The 9,440-nt window shown below is 46.5% G+C and overlaps 1 protein-coding gene across 1 annotated transcript in view; it reads left to right on the top strand.

Moving 5' to 3' along the window:
• prdm15 (PR domain containing 15) overlaps nucleotides 1-9,440 on the top strand; it is a 22,848-nt gene that overhangs the window by 2,481 nt on the left and 10,927 nt on the right. Inside the window, exons 4-20 of the mRNA XM_008287284.1 lie at nucleotides 76-229; nucleotides 336-488; nucleotides 588-696; nucleotides 801-857; nucleotides 1,118-1,327; nucleotides 2,486-2,704; nucleotides 2,835-2,929; nucleotides 3,017-3,104; nucleotides 3,211-3,378; nucleotides 5,420-5,514; nucleotides 5,640-5,771; nucleotides 6,483-6,623; nucleotides 6,794-6,957; nucleotides 7,185-7,264; nucleotides 8,594-8,713; nucleotides 8,821-8,952; nucleotides 9,124-9,207. Of these exons, the coding sequence (XP_008285506.1) occupies nucleotides 76-229; nucleotides 336-488; nucleotides 588-696; nucleotides 801-857; nucleotides 1,118-1,327; nucleotides 2,486-2,704; nucleotides 2,835-2,929; nucleotides 3,017-3,104; nucleotides 3,211-3,378; nucleotides 5,420-5,514; nucleotides 5,640-5,771; nucleotides 6,483-6,623; nucleotides 6,794-6,957; nucleotides 7,185-7,264; nucleotides 8,594-8,713; nucleotides 8,821-8,952; nucleotides 9,124-9,207 (2,201 nt within the window). The remainder of the gene's footprint in view (nucleotides 1-75; nucleotides 230-335; nucleotides 489-587; nucleotides 697-800; nucleotides 858-1,117; nucleotides 1,328-2,485; nucleotides 2,705-2,834; nucleotides 2,930-3,016; nucleotides 3,105-3,210; nucleotides 3,379-5,419; nucleotides 5,515-5,639; nucleotides 5,772-6,482; nucleotides 6,624-6,793; nucleotides 6,958-7,184; nucleotides 7,265-8,593; nucleotides 8,714-8,820; nucleotides 8,953-9,123; nucleotides 9,208-9,440) is intronic.

The following is a 9,440-nucleotide window of genomic DNA, read 5'->3' as shown; positions in this document are numbered from 1 at the left end:
AGGAAGTACCACAGAACTGATGCCTGTTTTCTCGTCTTTTCACAATAAAACTGCGCTGCTCTTGTTGTGGATCAGGTCGTCGCTACCAAGCAGCCTGGAGATCAGAGAGGCGCCCAATGGCGAGGAGGGCGTGTTTGTCCTGCGCCGGCTGGTCAAGAGGACCCGGTTCGGGCCCTTTGAAGCGAAGAGGGTCCGACACGTGGAGAAGGAAGCAGCGTTTCCTCTGAAGGTGCAGCCTGATGAGTCCTAACCGTGTGAAGACTGGATGATGTGCTGCATTGTTTGTTTTATTGATCAATGTTAACTTCTGGTTTCTTTTCCCTCCTCATGAGCAGATCTTCCAGAAGGACGGAGTGGTGGTGTGCCTTGACTCCAACAGTGAGGAGGACTGTAACTGGATGATGCTGGTACGACCTGCTACTGACCACAAACACCAGAATCTGACGGCCTACCAGCAGGACGATGACATTTACTTCAACACCTCACAGGTACCTGCACCCACCTTAAACCTGCTGCTGCTGCTGGTCCTGCAGCTCATTCACTGCATTGCTCCTCCTGTACACCTGCCTCTGCTGTGTGTCTTCCAGGATGTGCTGCCAGGAGCAGAGCTGAGAGTCTGGTATGGAGCTTTCTATGCCAAGAAGATGGAGAAGCCTGTGCTGAAGCCTCCTCTTCTGCCACCGCTGCCTCCACCAGGTACATTTATTCAGACGTTAGAGCGCCGACGCTGTGGCAGAGCGCCACGGCAAAAGGTTTTTCTCCCTTTTAATCAGATGTGTCGTCTTCATCTGCTAAAACAGAGACCTCAGAGAAAAGTGGAGTCCACATGCCCCCAGTGGCTGAAGACAACAGCGCAGGTAAGATCAGTCAACACATCCTCCAGTCAGCACATCTAACAAATGTTTACTCTTCTTGTAGCTATCTGTACCATCACTTCTGTTTTCTTTAAGCTTTTACTTGCATCAGATTGTAGTTTTCAGCAGTTTTTCTGCACAGTGAGTCCGGCAGGAGCGGCACCCCGGCTGTTCACCACTTGGAAAGATCTCTAAAGCTGAACAAAATGCTGTGTCATGGTTGCTCACTCTGATTCCTCTGCTTCCTCTATGTTTGATCACAGGCAACATGCTGAGTCACCTCAACGAAGCAAAGACAGCAACGGTGCTTCCCGTCGACCCGCTCCTGCCCCAGGAGGAGAGCCTGGTCGGCCCAGATGAGGAGCAGAGCTGCCCCCCTGCAGCTCAGCCCGGACCCAAGAGAGGCCAGAGCCGAGGGAGGAGAGCGAAGGGGCGCCGGCCCGGAGCTGCAGCCGCTGCAAGCAGAAACAAAGGTGAGGGAGAAGAGAAAAGGTTTGCTCTGTGCTCTGGTTTATTACAAACCTGATTGTTTTGTATCGTACTCTCCAGTTGCCTCGGCCACTTGTAAACTCAGTCATGACCCATTCTGGCAGATGTTTTTGCTGTTTTGATGCCGTAGGGGCTCTTCATCTTTGTGTAAACATTATCTGAACAGGTTTATGACTGTAACCTGCTAAGGATGCTTTTGTAAAAGAGATTCTTATCTGAGTGAGCCTTTTCCTGGCGAAATAAAAAATAAAAAGAAAAGGTCGAAAACATCCGGTTTGGGGTCAGTCCATGAAGCTGGATGACTCACTGTCTTCTACAGACATTCGACAGTCGTATTGAATCGACAGAAATTCATATCCAAAAAGCAAAGATATGAGTTACTCCGTTAGTGTTATACTGTATTATATATATATATATAAATATACTGTATATGTGAGCACAAACAGCCTCCAGACAGCATGTTTGTTTTTACTGAGCGGTTGCATCAGAGAGTTCCTGCCATGAAAACAGCGCTCACTTCAGCTCCAGAGAGAACTACAGATCCTAGATGTCAGAGTTTAAATGTGACACGTTCCATCCGTCAGTCCCCAGAAAAGTTTTAATCAGTGGCACCGGATTTGGACGCCCTGAATTCCAGTTTGATGAGTTTAAAGATGAAATGACTACAGCTGTATGTGTTACCAGGAACGTTTAACTATCCTGCTTTTATCTGTCAGCTCTGCTTCAAAGAAGATTGAATGTATTATACCCATTTCCATACTTGCTTTTTCACATTTCACCTTTAATTCTCGCCATGCTAACTATGGTGGAGTTCTCTGGTAAAGACTAAAATGTCTCCATATTAAATGGACTGTCATGGCATTATGTTGTATTATTGATGTTAATACCAGAATTGGCTTTAATAGCCGTTTAACCCAGGCTGCCATCAGGTCAAAATTCTCCTTGTTTGTGTACATCAGTAGCTGTTGTGTTAAGCTAGCAGGCTAATAATCTGTGTCGCAAATCATTTTTCTCACAACCTAAGGATCTCCTGTCTTATCCTCGGTTTGTTTATATCCTTGTTACCAATGCTGTGCCTCATCACCACTGTTGTTGCGTCTGCTGTAGATCTGTATTTGACATTTGCTCGGCGCTGTGTGCAGATGTGAAGCCCCAGGTGGAGAGCTCTGAGCCGGTGGCCTCGCAGCCAGCAGCACAAACAGCAACAGCAGCAGAGAGCAGCAGCCTGCAGAGCGCTCCAGACGGCGGTTCTGTCCTGAAGAGACACAAAGCCCGAGAGCACAAGAGGGTTTACCGCTGCTCCCTCTGCAACAAGGTCTTCCAGAACAGCAGCAACCTCAACAGACACATCCGATCTCATGGTACGTGTGGATCTGATGAGCTGCTTTTAGAGCTCCTCGTCTCCATCTGAGTAAATCTCACTTTTCAGATAGAACTGTTTAGAATTCCAAGCATGTGTAACACTGAAGAACCCCTCACCTGTTCTCGCAGGTGATAAACTGTTCAAGTGCGACGAATGTGACAAGTTGTTCAGCCGCAAGGAGAGTCTGAAGCAGCACATCTCTTACAAGCACAGCAAGAACGTGGTGAGTTATCGTCCAAACTGTGGCCTCAGAGGTTGTCGTCGCCTCACCGGTTAATGTCATGATGCTCTTTGATGTGCCTCCCAACAGCCGGACCAGGAGTACAAATATAAATGCAACACGTGTGAGAAATCCTTTCGCCTGGAAAATGCCTTAAAGTTCCACAACTGCCGGACAGGTAGGGCGACAACCTTCCCGCTGAATTGTTTGGAAAGCATTTCTGAGTACATTCCCGCCTCATCCAATCCGCTGCAAATGTTTTTCTTTCTTTTTTTAATCTCCAGACGACAAGACGTTCCAGTGTGACATCTGCTCGCGGTTCTTCTCCACCAACAGCAACCTCTCCAAGCACAAGAAGAAGCACGGCGAGAAGCTCTACTCTTGTGAAATCTGCAACAAGATGTTCTACCGCAAAGACGTGATGCAGGAGCACCACCGGAGGCACGGTGTGGGTGAGTCCCGCCAGCGTTTAGTTTTCATTTTCAAACTGCTGTTTTACGAAAATGAAGGTTGAAGTGTCGTCTTGTGCGCAAAATGTATTTGACGTTTAGTAGCATCGCTCATATTTTAGACACATGTGGCCTTGTTTCAGTCATGCAAGTGCAGCGCTTGGGCTGTGCGACCTTCCAAGTGTTTTTATTTCGTTTTTTGTGCAAAAGCTCAGGATGAAGAAATTCTAGATTGTTGAATGTATTCTCAGCCAGCCAGCCACATCACTGGTGTTGGGAAACAGCTGAAGCAATCACAGCAACATGGCAAGACAACAAAAGCTCAACAAAGGCTCCTCCAGGGAATTGTGTTATCTCACAAACAAGTCTGCAGCCATTTTCCCATCAACCTACCATCAGTAACTGATAATGAAAGAGTCAGACAGAGCGTTATCTTTTTTTTGTGCTAATTTATTGCAAGTCAAAGCTAAAATCTCTTGGTTGCCAAAGTATTCTGAGCTTTATTCAGTACTTTGTTGAAGCCTCTTTGGCAGCAGTTAGTTTCCAGTGTTTTTGACGAAGTCTCTTGAGGCTTTGTGACCTGGACGTGGGCGGCTCAAGCTGATTGGATGGGAAGCGTCTGAGCTGCCATCTTCAGGTCTCTCCACAGATGTTCTTGTAGGGGTTTAAGAGTGCATCCATGATGCAGGACCAGGCAGGGGCGGCACAAGCCATCTCACCGATTTCCATGAAACTTGGCCAGTTTAAAGTTCATGGTGGGCAACCATTTTGTGGCATTTTCTGTCTGTTGCTGCACCAAAATTACCGAATCAGCACATTATAATGAACAAAAACTGCATGCAGGTTACCGGTGGTGGGAGAAATATTTGCAATCCTCCATCCATCCATCCATCCATCTTCTTCCGCTTTATCCGTAGTCGGGTCGCGGAGGCAGCAGCCTTAGCAAAGCCGCCCAGACTTCCCGATCTGCACACACCTCCTCCAGCTCTTCCGGGGGGACCCCTAGGTGTTACCAGGCCAGTCGAGAGACATAATCTCTCCAGCGTGTCCTAGGTCTTCACCGAGGCCTCCTCCCGGTGGGACGCGCCCGGAACACCTCCCCAGGGAGGCGTTGGTATGAAGTCCCACCTTTTAGACGATATGCTCTGGCACTGGATATATTTTGGCCTCGACTTTGGGTATTTTAACAGTTTTCACTATTGGGTGAGAGGGGCAGTCTTGGCTGACATAGAACTAGTCGTAGGAGAATGAAACATTAACAATAAATTGTCCTTGGGTAGGATAACATTCACTGAAAAGATGAAGATTTGGTTTAATTCTTATAGCAGTGGAGCTTTATGCTTTTGACCATTTTTTAAGGTGATTTTTGGTCATTTTTGGGCGACCAACTCCCCCCGGTTTGACCAAATTTCCTTAAACTTAGACTGAAGTAGTTTTGGGTGGACCTCTTCAAACTTCACACAAGTTTCATGGAAATCGGTGAGAGAGCTTGTGCCGCCCCCGCCTGGTCCTATCGTGGATGCACTCTTAAGGCGTGGCTGCTCAGGGACAGTCGGAGATTTGTCCTGAACACATCCCGGAGTCGTCTTGGCTGTTTCCTTTCCTTTCATGCTGAAAGGTGAACCATTACTCCAGTCTCAGGTCTCTGACTCTGGAACGAGTTTTCTTTAAGTACATCTCTATATTTGGCGACGTTCATAATTCCCCCTGTTCTGACCCCGTCCCTGCTACTGAGTAAGCACCTCATAGCATGATGCTGCCGCCACCGTGCTTCATCATTAGCAGGTGATGAGCAGTGCCGGAAGCTCAACAGGCCTAACGGATGGAGAGCTGCTGAGACGGTCACCAGTCCAGCAGGTTCTCTGTAGATGTCTGATATGTTTTCAAATTGATTATAGAAGTCCGTAACTAACCAGTCTGTGGTGATTCGAAGTGTGTGTGGTTGTTTTGATGCCTTAAGTGATACCTTTAGCTGCATCTCACTATGTTTCATCTGCTGGCACTTTAAGCTTTTGCTGAACTAAACCGTTGTCCATGTGGGCAGGACCAAAGCACATGAAGAGAGAGGAGCTGGAGGCGAACGGAGAAGAAGGGACCAAGTACAGGAAGGAGCCTTCACCCTGTCCCATCTGCGGCAAGGTGAGCGCTCTGAGGAGCAGCAGATGGGATTCATGGCACTTACGGCAGCGGGTCAAACGCCCGCTCACCAGGAAGGTGCTCCATCAGTGACCTGTGTGCTGCACAATGTGTGTTTGTGTGCTCAGGTGTTCTCCTGCAGGAGTAACATGAACAAGCATCTGTTGACTCACGGCGATAAGAAGTACACCTGCGAGATCTGCGGCCGCAAGTTCTTCCGCGTGGACGTCCTCCGAGATCACATTCACGTGCACTTCAAGGTGATACTGGAACGATGTTGGTGCTTTTGCTGGATCACCTGAGAGGTTTTCTGCTCTTTTATCATGAGTGTTAAACCCTCTGAGCCTCAAGCAGCTTTGGGTGTTTTGTTTTTTTGCTTTGGTCATGTTTTAAGTGACCGTGAGCTCATTTATTACTGCAGTATAAAGTCTACTATGGAAACAACCAGGGCTAGAAATAGAGAGATCTTAAATATGTATTTGTGCAGTAAAATAAAGTTCTGCTGCCATCATAAAAGAATTATTCTTCATTTCAAAAAAGCCTTAAAACACAGTAATCAACATATTCTACAAGTTGTAAAGGGCTCGTAGTTTTTACCAGTGCTGGACAAAAAATGGTGACTGCACATACTTTAGATATATTTTTTATATTATATATTATTTTCCAACAACATCGAACCATGTTGCATTCATTTCATTGCTTTTGTATGTTTTATTCTTCCCTCAGCCTCCCTAACTCATTTCCATAGATGTCTCCTTGGCTGTAAACCCAGAGCAGAGCTGAAGTATTTTTGATAAAAAGGGTTTTTGAATATAAGATTAAAAAAACAAACAGCCCAGAACTCACCACCACGTTGGATGACAAAGCAGTAGATGTCACTATAGTTAATGAACGGCACCTTCCCGTCCCGTTTCATTAAAATAGCTTTCCTCCGGGGGGTGATTTTAATCAAAGAGCCGTGTTTGTTCCAGGACATAGCCTTAATGGACGAGCAGGAGAGGGAGGGCTTCATCAAGAAGATCGGCATCTCGGCGGGCGACAGCGACGAAAGCGACGACGACGACGAGGAAGACGATCCCGAGCACCACAAATACAACTGCAAGAAATGCCAAGTAGGTTTCCAGCCTTTGTTCTTGAGCCGAGTGCTGCTGTGCAAGTTGATTCTTTCAAACTATAGCGGACAGATATAGAAGGCCTTCGAATGGGCGAGAAGGAGTGATATAAGAACCTGCATCCTGGAGAAGCACATGTCCTGGTGACCTGCTTACTTGTGTGTCTCCAGCTATCGTTTGCAAAAGGCAAAGAGTACCTGAAGCACATCATGGAGCTGCACAAGGAGCGAGGCTACGGCTGCGGGATCTGCAACCGGCGCTTCGCTCTGAAAGCCACCTACAACGCTCACCTGGTCATCCACAGAGAGCAGCTGCCCGACCCTGCAGTGCAGAAGTAAGACTGCAGGAAGAAAAAAAACACATTTAGCCCTTGTGTTTCTGAATCAAAGCTAAAATTCTGGGTGAGGATGGAGACAGAAATGTCAGCTAAGGTCTGTTTTGTGCTGCTGCTAAAGCTTTTTTTCACACCACATAAATGGGAAAAGGTCCTTGCAGAGTAAAATAAACAAGCTGCAGGATGAATCAAGCGTAATCGTTTCAAATCTCCTTCTCTGTCCAAAGGTACATCCATCCGTGTGAAATATGTGGCCGGATCTTCAATAGCATCGGTAACCTGGAAAGGCACAAGATCATCCACACTGGTGAGGAGCACTCTGGGTTAAACGTTTGTCTCGTGTCTCATCGTGACCCTGAAGCATCACATTTCTTCGGGGTCTAAGTTTAGAGACGGAACACCAATTTGAAAAAGTCTGATTTGGTGAAATGCATGAATACTTTACAAAGTCCACGTGACCCACTTAGCTCACGAAACCTCAAAGCAACAATCTAATATCATCTACTGCTGCGGCGTCCAGATTTAGATGTGTGGTTTTCTGTGTTCTTACGCGTTGTTATTCTGGGAGTTAACATCTATAGACGAGTTAACAGGATGTGTATGATCACATTGCACCGGTTCTGTCTGATTCTTCATGACTTTATCAGCACAAGGAGCCTTTAACTGGTGACTGCTTTGTCTTCAGCTAGGTTGTGTGACCAGTTGTTTAAACACACTTGTAAAGACTGTGTGTTTAATGGCAGTCTTGAGCTTCCAGTGACTCCTATAACTCTCAATTTACAACCATGCATTTTGATTCTTTAATAGATCGGGATATGACAAAATCTGCTGGATGAAAAAAATGTCTACTGTTTGGTTAAACGTCCTCTGTCCATTGCTTTACCTCAGTAAGACACGTTTAGTAGCGGTCCACCAGCTTCTGGTTCTATCTTCGACCCTCCTTTTGGTAGACTTGGTGCTAAAAGTGTTGGCTCTCAGACTTGTTTCTTCTTCACCTGTTCCTGATTGGGTTTAAGTCAGGACTTTGAGGAGACTCGTCTAAAAACCTTAATTCTAGCCTGATTTAACCATTTCTTTATGTGTTTGTCTTGTTGGAACACCCAGCTGTGTCCAGGATGATTTGAGGTTTCCATGAAGAACATGGAAGTGACCCTCCTTCTTCCTTATTAGTAAAAATTAAACCTATTTGGGCCTTTAAGAGTGGAGCTGCTATCACTTATTACCACGGGAGATATGATGGGTAATCCCAAAGAGAAGAGAAAAAGATGTTGGGGGTCACTTTTTGTTTTTTAACCAATTTATTGTATTTTACGACCGTTTCATGTGTTTTATAACGTCACATCCGTAAAGTGATGCATCGCTACTTGTGTCGGAGTTAAAAGCACAGTGTTTAGAGCAGGGGTGCTCAATCCTGGTCCTCAAGAGCCCCTATCCAGCATGTTTTAGATGTTTCCCTCTTCCAACACACCTGATTCAAATGTTTAGCTCATCATCAAGCTCTGCAGAAGCCTGATAACCATCCTGATCATGTGACCAGGATTGAGCACCCCTGGTTTAGAGAGTCAGACAGGTAGCGGCACAGAAAAATCTGTTTTATCTTTCTGTAATGTTAACCGACTGTCTTGTGATCATCCAGGGGTGAAGAGCCACGGCTGCGATAAGTGCGGCAAGTCATTCGCGAGGAAGGACATGCTGAAGGAGCACCTCAGGGTTCACGACGACAACCGAGACTACCTGTGTGCAGAGTGTGGGAAAGGTCAGGACCTCGCTTCTGCGTTACTTTTCCCTCTCCCTGTGTAAACAGCCTGTCGGACGTTGTGCGTTTAAATCATTGTGATCCTGTGTCAATATTCTCCTGCACAGGCATGAAGACCAAACACGCTCTCAGGCACCACATGAAGCTTCACAAGGGCATCAAAGAGTACGAGTGTAAAGAATGCAACCGCAAGTTTGCCCAAAAGGTCAACATGTTGAAACACTACAAGAGACATACAGGTGAGTCACGATGTCGCAGCTGCATGAAAGGCTCGATGACACGTAAGTCAATATCAATGGTCTCATGAACAGACGTGACTATTGATTTGTTTAGCTTGCAAGCGTTTTCCCTCTAAGTGAGACTGACGGGCAGTATTGTGTGACTGTCGACTCGTGTCGCTGTGTCTGCAGGTATAAAGGACTTCATGTGCGAGTTGTGCGGAAAGACGTTCAGCGAGAGGACGACTCTGGAGACCCACAAGCTCATCCACACAGGCGAGTGATCGAGTCGAGGCATCCTGAAACCGGGCTCGGTTTGCTGCGCTGACTATTACAAGACTGTTAGGAGCTCAACATGGAAGCCTGTAATTTGTCTGTTTTTCCTGGTTTGTTCAAAGCAGGAGAAAGTGAGTCCGTGCCTTGATCTCTGTGGCCAAGAGTAAATTAGGAAACCCAACCACCGCTGAGAAATCCAAGACATGCACACTGTAAAACTGACGGGTTGGCTG

The sequence above is a fragment of the Stegastes partitus genome, unplaced genomic scaffold (genome assembly GCF_000690725.1).
Source record: "Stegastes partitus isolate 25-593 unplaced genomic scaffold, Stegastes_partitus-1.0.2 Scaffold494, whole genome shotgun sequence".
Lineage (NCBI taxonomy): Eukaryota > Metazoa > Chordata > Actinopteri > Pomacentridae > Stegastes > Stegastes partitus.
Note: the sequence above shows the minus strand (reverse complement) of the source record. Positions and strands in the feature narration are given on the sequence as shown.